Below are 17,648 nucleotides of genomic sequence, written 5' to 3' on the forward strand. Positions count from 1 at the left end.
AAAATTAGATAAGAAAACTATCATTCAAATGTCCTGTGAATGTAAATGTGCAAAAACCTGAAATACTAGCATACTATCCAGTTAAATAATTATATTAGGCACTTTGAGATGAGGCTTTTAGGACATTTAAAGAATGTATTAATGCAATAAATTGTTAATATCATTAAATAAATCACTGAAAAAATAAAGTGATAGGTGCTAATAGTATTTAAGTTTTAAAGCATGTTGTAGAATTTTCATAAAATGGTACTATTTTGTGTGTTTATTATGGTCTATCAAATAAAATAAACAATAATTATTTCCATCAAAATCATGGTCATGTTAGAATACCATTTATATGACGCATGTTCTTTATGATTCTTGTGAACATGTACGACATTAAGTAAAATAAAGGAATGCCAAATTATATTTATTTTCTAATGATATGATTTTATATAATATAATAAGATGTTTACTTTTAAAAAAGGTAGACATTCTGATACTGGGTTGTGTAATTTCTTCCCAAAAATCTTGTCTACCTGGAACCTGTAACTACAATGTTATTTGGAAATACGATTTGCAGATATGATGAATTAAAGTGAAGCCATACTTCATTAAATATGGTCCCTAACTTAGTGACTACTTATAAAAGGGAAATATGGACATAAACACCCACAGAGGGAAGATGATGTGAAGACACACAGAGAACACCATGGGATTGGAGTGATGTAACCATGGCCAAGGAGTGCTCAGATTGTTGGTAATCACCAGAAGCTGAAAAGAATCAGGAAAGGATTCTTCCCCTACAGCCATCAGGGAGAAATGGGCACTGTGACACCTTAATTTCAGACTTCTAAATAAATTAAAATAATATAATGATTATTGATAACTTGCTTTAGGTATCATTTCCCAATTCAAACTCTTTTGTAGAATATAAACTGCCCAAATTCCCTACCAAGACCTGAGAAGCAAAGATGAGAAGAGATCAATAAATTACTTTCATTAAATAGGTATCTGGAGGAGGAAATATCTACAATGCTGTAAGGGCAGGATGGGCACTGAGCAGGTTTCCTAGGATCTGAGCAGACTTGGGTAAAGGAGAGTCCTGGAGCCCTCGATGAGTTTCTCAGGCTTTTATTGAGCTTTACATGTAGTATGGCAAACAGGTACATAGCAGGCAGGGGTGCCAGGGCGCCAGGAGGACATTAGGCCTCCAAGCCCCCAGCAAGTCTTCATTCTGGGATTCTCTGGCATTCTTTCTCTCCTTCTCGCTCTTGCCTCTCTCCTGCTTCTGCTTCTCTTGGTGACTATCTCTCAATACTCCTCCCATGGCCCACAGAAGTAAAGAAGGAAATCCTAATGGTGGGAGGGCAGGGAAATCCTAATGGTGGGAGGGCAGAAAAGCCTGAAAAACCATTTACCCTACAAATGCTAAAATATTTTCTCATTGATTTTGTGACTTGAATCACATATGTAAAAAATAAACTTACACAGCTGTGGAAATAACTGTGTGTATGTAACAAACCTAAATAGTCTGTTTTAATGTCGCTGTTAAGGTAGTATTTTAGATTTTGATGTTATATGATGTGGTGAGATCACTATAATTTTGGAATGCAAGCCTTAGTGTCAATTAATTTCCTCTTTCTTTCTGCTATCAATTGGGAAATATTTTCCAGGTACATCCAGTGAACGCTGTGATTTTGAGTTTGACCTTTGTTCCTGGGAGCAGGCACAGGACGATGACTTTGACTGGACTCTGAAACCTAGTAGCCTTCCAGCTATAGGCACAGAGCCAGCTGCTGACCATACCTTGCGAGATTCTTCTGGTCATTACATCTTCATCAAGAGCTTGTTCCCTCAGCAGCCCATGAGAACAGCCAGAATTTCAACCCCAGTTATAAGTAGAAGAAGCAAAAATTGCAAGGTATGGAGAGAATGCAGCTATACTGTGAGTGATTGCTGATAGATAAGAGTCAAATACTAAAAATGGAATGGCCAGGATCAGAGCAGAAGTGTGTTTGAATTTATTCAATTTCGTATATATAAGGGATGGGGCTAGGGAGAGGGTGCAGTAAGGATGGCAGTGAAGGAGCTATGCTATAGATAAATTCCATAGATGCTGGAATTTTGTGATCCACTGCAAATTTTCATTCATAGCCATGAATATTACAGTGGAATAAAAATATAGTATCAGTTACTTTCACTTAAATTTCATACTTATTAAAATTATGGGAATTTCACCATCAGAAAAAAAATTAAACAAGTAGCACATAAATGTTTCCAGAAATTAATATTAGAGATAGTTGGAACCATGATAAAATAATTTAAGATTCTTTAGGGTAAAGGAAAGACTGAACTTTATCCTAAAATATTCATGGACTTCTATGGGCAGGAAGGAAAAATGATTTGACCATTAGTCCATGGTCTAATGGGCTGAAGAAAATGTTTGTATATTATTAAAAATAAAAGAACATTGTGAGATGCTCAGAGAACAGACTTATAGCAGCCTCAGAGAATCATTATGCATTTGCAGGAGCTTCTACTCTTCCCATTTATAGATCACTGGATTATTTGTTTCTATTCCCTATAAGATTTGAGACAGGTAGGCAGGGAAATGGATTCAGCTTTACATGTAATATAAATTAAGTTCTCCGAGATGACTGCGTAAGAATCTAGCTGATTGATTCACTGATTGGTTAACTGATTGATTAATATATAAATGAATGCATCTTTATATGAATATATGTGGGTATGTATATATATATAATATGAGTGTATGTGTATATATGTATATATATATATATATATATATATATATATATAATGAGTAATGGGCTCACATATTCTGGCAGGTATGTATCCCAATGTCTGAACACCAAAAGCAGAGCAAATTGTATTCAGGAAGTTGCTTGCTTACCAAAGATTCATACTGGGGGACAGTATCATGGTTAAAATCTTTATTATTTTCAAATTAGAACATTTTTGTATACCTACCACCATAATAGATAGAGCACAAAACCTGGAAAAGGGGCTTTACATTTTTGCTCAAAAATCTTCCCTATTGTACATGCACTGATTATAGATACTTGTTCCTCTGTTTCATACTGACAATCTTCAAAGTAATCTATCACTGTCACAATGTTCATGCGTGTTACAACTTCAGTTTGTTGTCAGTGTTTTCTGTCTCATCTTGTTTCATATTTTAAGTATCAGGGATTGATCTCTCTCATCAGGCACATATGATAGACAGCATTTCCTGTAAGTGTGTCATGATCAAATGAGAGTTTTGGAGAGATAACTCTAAAGCCTAAACTCTAGCAGTGTAGAATGGATATAACAAATCATGCAGAATAATATTAAACTTTAATTACTGTGGCAAGAAATTGAGTTCTAATCAAATATATTTCTGTTTTCACTATCTTCCAAATCACTTGATACTTTCTCAAAGATAAATCCCATCAATACTAGATTTTGTATATGTGGTGTCTATATCTATAAATCTATCTCTTTACATTCACAGATATTCTGAAAGATGCAGCTTAATTCTAGACATTAAAAGCTAATAAAAATTAATCACTAAATATATAAATTTCCAGTTTGAATTCTAAGCTTTACTATTTAGATACTTCTGAAAATGTTCAGAAGACTTTTCCCCCCAAACTAGCAACTAAGGATTTCATCCATCTATATTTTCTTGGTCCCAGAACTGCAGTCCCCATTGTTTAAACAACTGTGTGAGAATAATGAAGTATGCCTAGAAGAAATGTCAAAAAATTAATGATGAATGGTTCATTTTATGAATATTTATGATATAGATTGAATACAAAGAAGTAAGGAAAGGTCATGCTTGGAATGATTGGGTCTCTCATAGAGAAAATATTTATCAGGTCAGTGGACTGGCCCCCAACTTTTCATGAAAATCCTGTCACTTGACCTGTGTGATACTTTCAAGCAGAAAAAAGTCCACTTGGAGATTTTTCTGCCTTTTAAGGGATTGATGGTGGGAGGGATACAGAGACTGATGAAGGAGGAGACCAAACCTCTGTGTAATTTGTAATTGCCAGTGCAAATAATTATTCAGAAGAATTCAGAACCTTGCAGAATTACTCACTTGCATTGCCCTGTGCTTGCATTGCTACTGTTACATAAAATATATGCCTCTTGTTTGTTGCACAAGTAAGACAACACAAGGCGGAACACTGCTCAGACCATACTTATGACTGTAAGAGATCAAACATGGAAACTACATCACTGGACCATTTCTTTGGGTGCTTGTTGATTTGAGACCTCAAGTTGGCCCCAGGTCCATTTTGTTTGTCTCTCTAATGAATCATGCCAGGTTTTACCAGTCCTCCCTAGACAGATTGCAATGGTTCTAAACCCTTTGTTGGAAAGGTGAGTCAATAGAAAAAAACATTTTGGGTTATTGAATATTATCTGAAGAGTTCACAGGTAGAAGGTTTTGGTAGAGTCACTTCCTATTCTTAGTTGATGCTTTTTGAGAGAAGCATTGCATATATTGTTTAATCACATTATTTACCCTTTAAATATGTTCATTTTTCTTTCTCTAGAGTACAATATTTATTATTACTAGTGTTTGAAAAATATTTTTCCTGAGTGAAGACCACTCACAATTACTGTTTTTCCTCATTCATGCAGATGAGAAGACAAAAGCTTAAGTGTTTTTGCAATGTATAGTTGAACCTGAGGGTTTTGTGGAGCTGAAAATGTGTTTTTATTAAAAAAGATTTATTTATTTATGCATACAAGAACTGGAGTACAGGCCAGAGGCGTGGAGGTTGAAAGGATCCACCAGAGACAGAGTGGGGAACAGAACAGGCAGATTGACTGAAATACACTGATGAGGGAGCAACGGGCGAGTCAGGAGAGGTCTGCTGCACAATGTGGGTAGCTCTCTGGCTGGGGATCGAACTCATGCTGCAGTGGCTGGGGATTGCTTCATAGGTTGCATCTTAACCCCTTGTGCCACCACGGAGGCCCCTCAAAATGTGTTTTGAGTATAAGAATATAGTGGAATAAGCAATAGTACTCCGAAGAAAATGATTAGTCTTATGAGATTGAACATTATCTTCTTTAGTCCCTGGCATTTTGTAATTGTGAAAAGTCTTTTTATGTAATGCCTGATTTTAAATAATATTTTATACTTTTGACAGTGAACTTTAAGAGCTTATTGAGAATTTCTGCCTTTAGAAATCATAGGAAGAAAAATTCTGTTCATTTTTTCAACTACATTTCTTTTGATTCTTAAATATACTATCTTCCATATATCACAAAATATGATTTAAGGCTTTTCTAACTAACTTCACTCAGTGTTAGAGTACTCACAGAGCAATAAAATACATATATTTAATAGTTTTCCTATGTTAAGAAAGTGGAAGGCAGTGTGATATAGTTGGAAATACAATGCAATTAATTTTACTAATTACATAAAATATTCCCATTCTTGGTTACAGATAAATTTTTATTATCACATGTATGGAAATGGCATTGGGTCACTCGCCTTGATCCAGGTATCAGTCTCAAATCAAAAGAAGGTTCTACTAAATCTTACTGCAGAACAAGGCAATTTCTGGCAGCGAAAAGAACACTCACTGTCTAGTGATGAGGACTTCCACCTTGAATTTGAAGGTAGAGCTGGGAAAGGCCACCGTGGTGACATTGCACTGGATGACATTGTGCTTACCAAGAGTTGTCTGTCATCCCATCACTCCATGAGAGAAAAAGTGTTCCTTCTAACAGGTACATTTTAATTTGTTTGTTCTTTTTACAGAGTGAAAGGTTGGAAGGAGGGATAGATAAAAAAGTGACATAAGTACCGAGTAATTCATTGCTTTCATGAGGAAAAAAAAAACTTTTTGAATCTAAAAAAAAAAAAAAAAATAATAAGTTTTGAGCCTTTCCTCATAAAATTGCCTTCCAAAAGTTTTCTACAAGCTTTAGTCTATTTACCAGTGCCTGAGTTCTCTGTTTAGTCAGCTTTTTTTTTTTTTTTAAGATTTATTTATTTAAGCATACGAGAGCTCAGGTACAGGCCAGAGATGCGGGGGGTGAGAGGATTCACCAGAGACAGAGTGGGGAACAGAACAGGCAGATCGACTGAAATACACTGCTGAGGGGAGCAGTGGGCGAGATAGGAGAGGTCTGCTTCGCCATGTGGGTTGCTTCCTGGCAGGCCAAGGATCAAACTCGTGCTGCAGAGGCTGCAGGATTGCTTCATAGCGTGGTGCTTAACCCCTTGCACCAACAGGGAGGCCCCAAGTCAGCTTTTCTGAGATGAATAAAAGAGGACTATTGTTTTCAAAATGTAATCCTTAACCAATATCATTTCACTCCTAATGAAATGTAAGAATGCTAAGAACAGTTATTTTATCATAATTAGACATTACTGTGGTTGTGTTATTTTATTCTCTTTAGACCAATTGGGCATTCCAGTTTGAATGGTTGAGTTTTTCTATTTAATTAGTTTAGATGATAAAATATGTCTTTTTATCCAAAATGCCTTTAGGAAATTTATCTAAAGAATTATAGTAAAATTTTTATTTAATAGATGTCTAATGTAATATAAATAGTAAAAATCTTGTAAGAAACACAAACAGTAAAAGCTATATAATATATATTAGATATGAGATGGAATAAATACAATATAAATTATTAAGATGAACAAATTTTGTTGATTGATAATATCACATCTGTTAATATTTAAACCATGAGTTTAATATAGGAAACAGAAGTGCTGTTTCATTTTTATTTTCTATTTTATTTATTATCCCTTATAACTGAGGAAAACAAAGTGTTTTGAAAATTTTTGTTTGTCTTGGCTTTTAACATAGTGGATAGAATATGGTTCGTTGCTATTTCTGTCTTTATTTCCTTAATCATTTCAAAGAGAATATTTTAATTTTGTTAGGAGGAAATCCTTAGATAAATGTTTCCCAGTTGACTGCTAGTTAAACTATTTGTCTGGTATATTTCTAGCACTATGCAAAATAGTATAGAGGAAAACAGACATCTCAAAACTGTGTTGAGATACAAGTATGTGTATCTTGAACAAAAAAAAATGTTAGAATGCTTAATTTGGTCTTAATGAAAGTTGAGCCAAAGAGTTTAGTGATATTAGGGACAGCTAATCAAAATATGCAAATCTCAAATTCAAGCCACATATATAATTTTACATTTTCTAGTTGTTATGTTTAAAAATTAAAATTAATTTTAATAATATAAATTCATTAACTTGATATGTGCAAATACTATCAATTTTTTAACAAGTAATATAAAAATATTAGAGTTATTTTGTATTCTTTTCGACCATCATTGATTGTGACAGTAGGTCATTTTCTGGTCTGTCCCAAACAATGGAGCTCTATTATTTGAGGTGAAGTTGGTGAATTTTCAGCAATTGCAGCTATGTATTTTCTTTAATTGAACATTGGTTTACAGCACTGTATATCATTTAGGGTAGTAGGGTCACACCTCCTCAGAGAACTTCACCACAACACACCCACCAATAAGGCATTCATAATCCTTTACAGAGACCAGTGGGTGCTATCTCCCCTACATCCCCATACCCAGTTCCCTCCCCCTTTACTAGTCTGAATTCTGGAGTCATGCTTGTTTTGGTGTAGTTTTGTCAGTACCTCGTTTTGTTCTCTGTATACCACATATGAAAAAATCATCCAGCATTTGTTTTTTTTCCTTCTGGGAGCATAATCCCTTTAATTCTATCTAGTTGGGGCAAATGTCAAAAGCTCATCATTTTCAATAGCTGCGAGTAGTATTTGATCATGTATGTATATCTTAGGTGATGAAGATGTTTGAAAGTAACCTTCATTAATTTGCACTTTATTAAGAACATATGTTTCCATATGTTTGGCAAAATTAATTTTTTAGAGAGATCACAAGCATGAGATTATTTTAACTGCATTATAATCATCCAATATTATCATTTATGAATACCTTTATAATGAAATATTTCTGTTGTGATATGAGTAGTATGTGTGTATCTTTTAAATTTTTAGTGAATCATAATTTCTCACTACAACACTTGGGACATTTGCAGTTTAAAGAAAGGTAAATGTTATTACATTCCACAAGTAGTTGTTACATCCATTAAACTTTTGGAAATGACTCTAGTTTACGCAGACTTTTCATCTATATTAATGTGCATAGACTAACAACTCCATTAAGGACAGCTTAAAATAGAAAAGACAAGAGGCGGCAAAATGTGTATATTTAGGAAGATGCTACTGAATCTGGAATCACTGATTCTAATTAGTTAAATAAGACTCAGGATTTTATTAGCAGAAGTAATATTAAATTATTATTGAGTCTCTAGAAGTAATATTTAAGAGCTTATTTTGATGGCAATTTTGTTAATTGCTAAATGATGATGGGTAAAAATAATTATTTAATGAATTTTAATAAGAAAAAACCAGGGTTCCTCTTCTAAATGTCCATATACAAATCCAACCACTATCACATTCTTTATGTTATTGGATGCTATTTAATAAATACTTTAAGTATAATGAAGACAGGCATCAAGTTCTACTTGTGTCTGTGTGTGTGTGTGTATTTTGAATCACTCAGTTATTTTCAAATATAGTTACACAACAAATATATTGTGGAATAAAACAAAACCAACTTTTACTTTTAAAAATGTAGGAAGGCAGCGGGAGCTAAGTGGATTAGCACCTCTTTGAGATGACTCATTTCGTTAAAATATTTGGCAGTAGTTTAAGAGACTGCAAAGAATGTTGACATACTAACTCAGGCAGAGACCTAAGTTAGGGAAAAATGGCTGATTGTGCTTGGTTCTATAATTTAGTGAATTCTGTATATATGTTTATTGCAACATGCCTCTGTTCAAGGTTAAGGGATGAATTTGGATCTTTCCTCTGCTTACTACCTGCACAGTGTTGCCTGATCTACTTAACCTGTCAAATACATATTTTCCTTGTCTAAACTGGGTTTACTTCTGAGTGATTTGAAAGGTAATTGAGATAATAATATATAGTATGTTTCAAACAACACGACATACTGTCATTGCTGGGGAAATCTCATTTCCCTCTTCCCTTCTGGGGATATTATAAAATTATAGTATGTATATGTTGAAAATGTACTAAAATCATGTGTATCCTTGTTGTTTTTCCTATGTCATAGTCTATCCATTGTTCAGAGCAAGAATTTAGATATACTTTGCCTCTCCTAGTCCCAAAAAATTGCTTTCACAAAACACCTAAAATATCTAATTGCTAAATTTCATATATTATTTATAATAAGAAGAGAAAGGAAATAGGACTGAGATTTATAGAAGGTGATGACTTGATTTGGTTTAACGTGGTTTTTGAACTAGCATTCATCAAATTCATAGAATGCTGGTATATTTCCTTTCTGTTTTTTAAAATTTTTTGGTGGGGGTGGTTAGGCACTAACAGTTATATTGAAAATATATTTAACTTACTCATAACTCATTGGAATATTTTGTAATCAGTGATTGTACGTGAAAAATTAGATCAGAAATACAATTGGTAGACAAAATTGTTTTGAAAATTTCATGTTTTTGCTTTGGTTAGGAGCATGACAGCAGCAAATGCACCAGGAGCCACTATTTCCTTATGCAGTTGTCCTGAATATGTTTCTTCAGTGTCTTTCATATGTAGTTATGTTTTTGTCTAATGAACAACTTGAACAATAGGTGCCCCTAGTAATAAAGAAAATTGGGGGTACAAAAGTAAAGCAAGTGCAACAGAGGACAAAGGGGAGCTGTCTTTTGATCAAGGAGAGCTGTCTTGAATAGATTGAAAAATAGTTGACGAGCTTTTCAAATATCTTATTGTGGTTTTCACAATTAAGTTTGTTCTTGTAAAAATGTAATGTTAGTCTAAGGAGGACAACAGTGGAAACTAAAAGGACCAACTATTCAGAGTGATAGACATCACAGGCTTAAAATAGTATGTGGCCCTTGCAAACACAGTGATAAACATAAATATCTTTTTTGGTGTTTTACTTATATTTTTAGAACAGATACATATGCAATGCATTATAATTTTCCCCATTTAAATAATGGGAAATTAACTATGGATATAGCATTTCAAAGCGGGACATCTGATTTTTAGAAACATAGTCCCTAAGTATGTCAGAAGGGGCTGTACTTATTGTTAGACTTTATTGGCACATGATAGTAGATATGTTCGGCCAGCACTTGGACTTGTGAATTCAGAGTTGAATGACAAGGACTAGATGGTCTTTAAAGTCTGAAAGCTGTTTATTTTATGTTACCTAAATCTTTTGAAAAAATGCATGTCTTCTGTTTGTAAATATAATAATTAATAGACAAACTAATTCTACAGCCTCTTTCTCTTTAATGCAAGAATTTTTCCTAGCGTTGTCCTGCTCTTTTTGATATTTGTCTCAAAGAGAACAACAATTTCCTCCCCAGGGTAACTAGCTGTCTGTCCATCCCTTCTCTTTCTTGTGTTCCAAATATCTCTTTTGCTACTGATTACTGTATATTACAAATTTCCTTCTTCCAGTTTCAGATATTATAGAATTGGTATTGTACAAAATTACATAAATCTTGTATAAAGAAACTTTCTAGAAATCCTGGCCAATATTTTACAGTATTTAAAATTAGTTTTTGATGTCACATAACATAATAAATCAGTTTTATAAATATGTATTTAGTAGCTACTCTCACATTATTTATTCCATGCACCAATTTTAAATACATGGCACCATTATATCTGCTTTAAATATTACAGAATGTTTTAGTAAAATGTAATAATGTTGCATATTGTTAATCATATTATATATTGTCTTGTTGCATATTAGCTAATATAGGCATAATATCAATTTAAAATTGTTAGATGTTAAGGTAACCAATGAATTTTCATTAAAATTTATTCCCCCATGTAAATTTATTATAGTATGATTATGACATAAATTAACTAAATAAATGCAAGTATTGCCATTTAAATAGGATGTCATTTTTACTGAATCACCCAAGAGCAGAACTGTGATAGTCTACGATTTGTTTTGTAATGGCCATTCTTTTCTTTTACAATAATAAAACTCCCAGCATTTAGAGTGGCATGCAGCTAAGCATTTCTCTGCTTCAATAAATGGAAAGAAATATTATTTCCATAGATTGAAAGACTCAATAATGTATTATGGTTTTATGGAATGATATTTAACATTTTATGCCATTTAAAAGTGTAATTTGTTGTTAATGGAATCTTTTTATAATTTCAATTTCTGTTTATTGTTGCTAGGACTTAGAAAGCAGTTTTTCAAATATTACCAATGTACATAGTATGGGTAAAGGCATTTATTTGGTCATATTTTCTTGATAATGTTTCACAAATTTTGTGGAAAGAACATTTCCTATCATTTGAAGGTAATGCAAATGATGTTTATAAATGGTAACCTTAATAAAATTCTAGCTGTACTTTTTATTGCGATAATGTTGGTTTATAACACTGTATATGATTTAGGGGTCTAAATCTTGAGATGCATGTCACTATATCATTTCTGCCAACAAAACACTGATAATTCTTCACCATAGTTCACCGGGTCCCTGACTCTCTTTGCTTCCACTCCATAGTTCCTTTCTGGTAGATTCAATGAATCTGGTAGATTCATATTTCTAGGATTTCTTTTGGTTTGTCTCTACCCGTTCCTTTGTTTTGTTTCTTGACATTCGACATGTGAGTGAAATCATCTGGTATTTGTATATCTCCTTCTGACTTATTTTGGTTAGCATAATCTCCTCCAGTTCTAGTCATGTCTCAAATGGCAAGTTTTCATCTTTTTTTTTTAAAAGATTTTATTGATTATTTATTTATACAAGAACCAGGGTACAGGTCAGATGGCGTGAAGGGTGAGAGGATTCACCAGAGACAGAGTGGGGAATAGAACAGGCAGACTGATGAAATACACTGCTGAGGGGAGCAGCGGGTGACACAGGTGAGGTCTGCTGTGCCATATGGGTTTGCTACCTGGCCAGGTATCAAACTTATGCTACGGTGGCTGCTGATAGCTTCATAGTGCTGAGACTTATCCCCTTGTGCCACCAGGGAGGCCCTGTAGGGCCTGTATGTTTTCACTAAGTTTGAATGTCTAGCAGTGCTCAAGGAGTGATGGGCACAATACACAGAGAGTGAACCACCACACAAAAGGCACCTTGTATTGTTGCCCAGCAGGGAAGACATTATACAGACTGTGTGTCCCTCTTTTTTAAACAATAACCACCACCATGTCAAAGCCATTACTGTCACCATAGCTGCTGCCATCATAATCAGTCATGAGACCCTGACTGCTATGAATAACTCCCTTGGAACCTGTGACAATGAGTGACAATGTGGGGATGAGTTATACCCAATTGTATAATATCTGACTCTCTTCCATGCATGCTCAGAACTAACAATTTTCATTTCATCTGATTTTTCCTATGGAAAGGAATAGAGTACCTCTTTTCCATGCCAATGGCTGCCACTCTTCCTCTGACTAACTCCATGGCTGCAGAACTCCTGGTAACCATACCAGTGGCTTTGGGATTATGTGCCCCTGTATGTACCACTGTTCAGAGCAGTTCTTCTGGTAATTTTTGCCATTCATGGAAGATCTGGTGCCTATGAGCAAGAAAAGATTCCTTTGAGGTCATCACAGCTATAATAGATCATGATCAGGCTTTGAACCAGGAATTTAAAGTTCTAAGCCAATTCTTTCTTTTAATTAAACTCTCTAGTTACAAACTCAACTGAATTTAAATCACTCCTATAAGGCTGGAATTTGTAATGCTTCTTTCACTATCTATGGAAATCCCTACTTGGGCATCTGTAACATTATCCCTTTAGTAGACACTACTTTTCAAGTAATATTTAAATTATTAATATTTGAATGTTATTACTAATATATGGATATTTAAATAAATTATTGCTTTCTTCTAATTGTAGCAGATCCTCCCTCCTAATCTAATCAGATCTTGTAAATAATACAGATAAGCAGAGATAATAAAAAATAACAATAAAATTGAGCAAGGACTTAAAGGGGACTTGGGAACTAGTGTCCTTCAAAGAGCATTCCATGCATGGGAAGGTGAATGTACCCAAAAAGAATGTGTTTGACATATATAAAAAGAGATTACTGTAGCTGGAGACAACTTGGAGGTGGAAAAAATGTATTCAGGAGATCAGAGAGGTCATGAAAAGGAGGTTTTGTTTTATAAGGACAGACTTTTACTGTGAGTGAAGTGGAGAATCACTTCAAGGTCTAAAATAGGGTGACATGGTACAATTTCCATTTAGAAAGGATCACTGTTTCTATAATATAGAGAATATTTGCAGGATATTTAGTCTTGAATATATAGATTTGTTTATGAATGGGATCATAGACCATGATGGAAAATATTAGGAAAAGATGCAAAATAAATAAATAGAAAGGTGAGCATAGAAGAAGGAAGAGAAGACCAATTTGTGTATAACAGAATAAAGAAATAGGATGGTAATGATGAATGTCATAGATGAAATTAAAATACAATGTCATGTGAACTTTGCATAGATAGCAATTTGTATTTGTTGAGTGTATATTGAAATAATTTAAATTTTAGTACCTGATAGTTTATAATGATGGTTTAATTTCCATTTAAATGATTATTGTTATTGATATCATTGCATAATTTTCAAAGCTATGTTAAATATGTTTCTTCACATGTGCAATTTGATCCTTAGGAACTCTTAAAAAGCATAACACTATATTTATAGTCTCTTAAATAATTTACGAATTTGTGTTTCTCACAAACTTGATCCTTACTGAAATATTTATATTATAAACAAGTTAGAAATTACAGGATTTGGGCATTAACTTGGTTATACAGCTAATGTTAAACTGTGTTTCGTTGTTTGAATGCCCAAAATATATTCCATTTAAATATAAACTAAGAAAAGTCATATGATTAGCTATTTTGAATAATTGAGTAAATGAAACAACACAATTATATTTATCTTGGAAGAAAAGTATGATTGCATGAAATGAAATACATTTCATGTCCTTATAAACTTAACATTGTTTATAATACCAGTTGGCTTTCCCCTAGTTATGTAACAATGGAAAGCTACAGCTTTAAATAGTTTTATTTTTAATTATATCATTGTTCCAAGAAAATGTTCTTTATTCAATTAAATTTTCCCCCACATGTGTTATTTCTTTCATTTTGTGGAAAGATTATTGGGAATTATGGTATCTGAACTCTATTATTTTGATATTTGGTCTTTCCAATGCATATCATGTGCTTTAACAGACATATGGAAGATAACCAAAATAAAATGATCTAATCAGAGTACCATTTAAAATTTCGAAATTACTTATAAAATTCTTATACCAAAATCAACATGTTTTCATTTGAAATAGTTTTATCTAAATGGTATTAATAAATGAAAAGGCTTAAGCTTTTTAGATCCAGGTTTCATATTAATTTTTTTCTACTTATATTTCTGATTTTCCTTGTGAGATTTTCTTCTTGAAATACATCTGTGAGAAGTTATTTTAGTACCAATCTTTTGCTACTAAATTCTAATTAGATTAAATACTTTATTTCAACATAATTTCTGAAGACATTTACACTGGATATATGGGTTTAGCTTGCATTTATTGTCTGTTAGGTATTTTTGAACAGGTATTTTCCCACTGTCTCTTGGCTTCTATTTTGTAATCAAGAGATCAACTCAATTTAATAATCATTCTTTGTAAGTCATGTCCATTTTACCTTTCTGCCATTAAGATTTTTCATTTTGTCTGTTTTTCACTAAATCATGAGGTTTTAGTATAAACTTGTTTTTATTCATTCTGTTTAAAGGAACTTTCTGAATCTGAAGATTGTCTTGCTTCATTAATTCTGAAAAATTCCAAGGTATTGGTTTTTTAGTACCTTCTCCCCATCAATCTTTTCTCCCCTCTGAATCTTTGGTAATAAATATATTGGATCTTCTCATCTTATTCTTTCTTTCTTTTTTTTTTTTTAAATCAGGTATAATTGAAATATGAATATTTTCAGTATAAAATACTAATGGACTGACAAATTCATATGCCAATGTTAAACAAATTGCATAAAAATATAGGACATTTTCACCACCTCAGAAATTTTCCTTGTTCTTCTCAATACTTCACCCACTTAATAAGAGGGAACCAATATTCTTATGTTTATCACCATGTATTATATTTGCCTATCTTGAGCTTCCCATCAATGGGTATTCTGTTGTATATGATTCTTTGCCCAGTAAATATTTCTTAAATAAATTAATGAGAGAAGTAATAGGGCTTCTCACAGATACTGATATATATGATGTCCACAAAGCAATCAACCCAGATTGGATCATTACGCATACACTGCAAAAACTTTACCTTAGAGAAAGCTTACTACTGACAATTGCATAATAGATTTGAAATATTTAGAAGTCTTTTATATCTCAACTATATAGATATGTGAAAGAAAAATATAATCAAGCACAGTAAAGATAGAGTAAGAACTCAGTGTGGGGACTCCCTTGGTGGTGCAGCGGCTGAGCACTGGACTTCGAAGCTGCCTGCAGGCTCTGCAGCGCCGGTTCGATCCCCGGCCGCCAGTAAGGGTCCCTTATGGCACAATAGACTTCTCCTGAAGCACCCACTGCTCCCCTCAGCAGTGTATTTTGTCACTCTTCCTGTTCTGTTCCCGACTGTGGCTCTGGTGAATTATCTGACCCTCCTGTGCTTCTGACTGTACCCAGTGCTTGTATAAATAAATAAATCTTTAAAAAAAAAAAAAAAGAACTCAGTATGACTAATTCAACAACAGTATTTCTATAGCTATAATGTGAACACCGGGTATAAATTTAACCAATACTTAAATGACTACTGGATATATGATGGAAGAAAAGTATATATATTGGAGAAGGCAGCAGGAAATGCTAGACAAAATAGATACAAGGATTATAAATTATTTCTTTCAAATTATGGTTATTGTGAGATGAGACATGAGCTACTTGAAGTAGTGTTCAGTTTTTAAAACTCCATACATGCATTATTTTAATAAAAATGAAGGTTAATTTATAGGAAAATTTAGCTAGATAAGAGAGGCTGTGTATAATGAACAGTTAAGATTATCTGCTTTTTAAAAATCAGCAGTTTCTCAGACTGGCATTGCCCGTCAGATCATGTGTTTCTATTATCACTATAGTCCTCATAAATAATCAATAGTAAGATTATTAATGATGACAAAAAGAATATGCTTTTTAATTAAAGTCCTGTGGCCAAATGATTATTTTTTTTTAATAGAGGCATGTTTTATTTATTTATTTGTTTGTTTTGTTTATACATGCACTGGGTACAGTCAGAAGCACGGGAGGGTGAGAGAATTCACTAGAGCCAGAGCGGGGAGCAGAGCAGGCAGAGGGACCAAAGTACACTGCTGAGGGAAGCAGCGGGCGGCAGGAGAGGTCTGCGCGCCATGTGGGACCCTCCTCTGGTGGCCGGGGAGCAGCCGGGGATCGAACCGGCGCTGCAGAGGCCGCGGGCAGCGTCGCAACCCAGCGCTCAACCGCTGCGCCACCGGGGAGGCCCCAAATGATTATTTTAATTGGACTTTTGAAGGTGAAAATTCTTAGAAAATGCAAAATATACATTGATAGAGGAAAAAACAAGCCACTGTTAAAATTAATGCGATTTCCATAGACAGAACAGAAAGGTAAAAATTGTTCTCATTATTGTTCAGGTTTCCTCCTTGTATTTTACAAATATTAAACACGCATAAAAAGTAAGTAAATAATGACTAAAAAGGAATGAGATATAAAGCACAAAGGGAGCAATTCTATAAAACTTCATAAGGAATTGCCTTCTCCTTATAAGTTTCTCAGATTTTTATGTGGACTATTCCTCACTTTGAATTGGCCTTGGCTTGTAGGCTGGTCATTATTCACAATGTCTTCCTAAAAATTATAAAGGTCATTTAGCCAAAAAGCCTTGGCAGTTTTTCACACTGTTTCATGGCTATAAGCCAGACATCAAATTGAAAATGTAGGTCAGTATGGAAATTGAAAATTGGAATTTTCTATTGATTAGATTTGCGCTGACTATACAAGAACTCACATTTATCAATTCAAAACAATTTGTGACTAGCCTGTTTTTCCTTCATGGTGGAGAGTGCAGTTCATTCAATTGAATTGAATAAAATGTGTTTCTTTACTGCTCACTTAGCATAAATTATTGTTTGTACTGGAAATTGAGCAGTTATTTGTAAAGAGACTTTAATTTTGGCATCTTTATAGTCTTTCCAAAGAAATTCATTTAAATATGTACATGTGTTAACTACTTCTCAAATATTTTTAATCACTTACACTGCATATATAAACTTTTTTTTTTTAAACTGAAATTTTTTTTAAGATTTATTTATTTATACAAGCACTGGGTACAGTCAGAAGCATGGGGGGTTGGGGTGGGGAGAGGATTCACCAGAGCCAGAGCAGGGAACAGAACAGGCAGAGTGATGAAATACACTGCTGAGGGGAGCAGCGGGCATGGCAGGAGAGGTCTGTCTTGCCATGTGGGACCCTCGCCAGCAGCTGGGGATCGAACTGGCGCTGCAGAGCCTGCAGGTAGCTTCGCAGCCCAGCGTTCAACCG

General features: G+C 33.9%; 1 protein-coding gene across 1 annotated transcript in view; it reads left to right on the plus strand.

Moving 5' to 3' along the window:
* The window catches only part of MALRD1 (MAM and LDL receptor class A domain containing 1), a 385,105-nt gene that overhangs the window by 161,346 nt on the left and 206,111 nt on the right, over positions 1-17,648 (plus strand). The window contains exons 25-26 of the mRNA XM_054694679.1: positions 1,656-1,903; positions 5,454-5,739. Of these exons, the coding sequence (XP_054550654.1) occupies positions 1,656-1,903; positions 5,454-5,739 (534 nt within the window). The remainder of the gene's footprint in view (positions 1-1,655; positions 1,904-5,453; positions 5,740-17,648) is intronic.

The sequence above is a fragment of the Talpa occidentalis genome, unplaced genomic scaffold (assembly GCF_014898055.3).
Source record: "Talpa occidentalis isolate TD23 unplaced genomic scaffold, MPIMG_talOcc4v2.1 talOcc4.14, whole genome shotgun sequence".
NCBI classification, from domain to species: domain Eukaryota; kingdom Metazoa; phylum Chordata; class Mammalia; order Eulipotyphla; family Talpidae; genus Talpa; species Talpa occidentalis.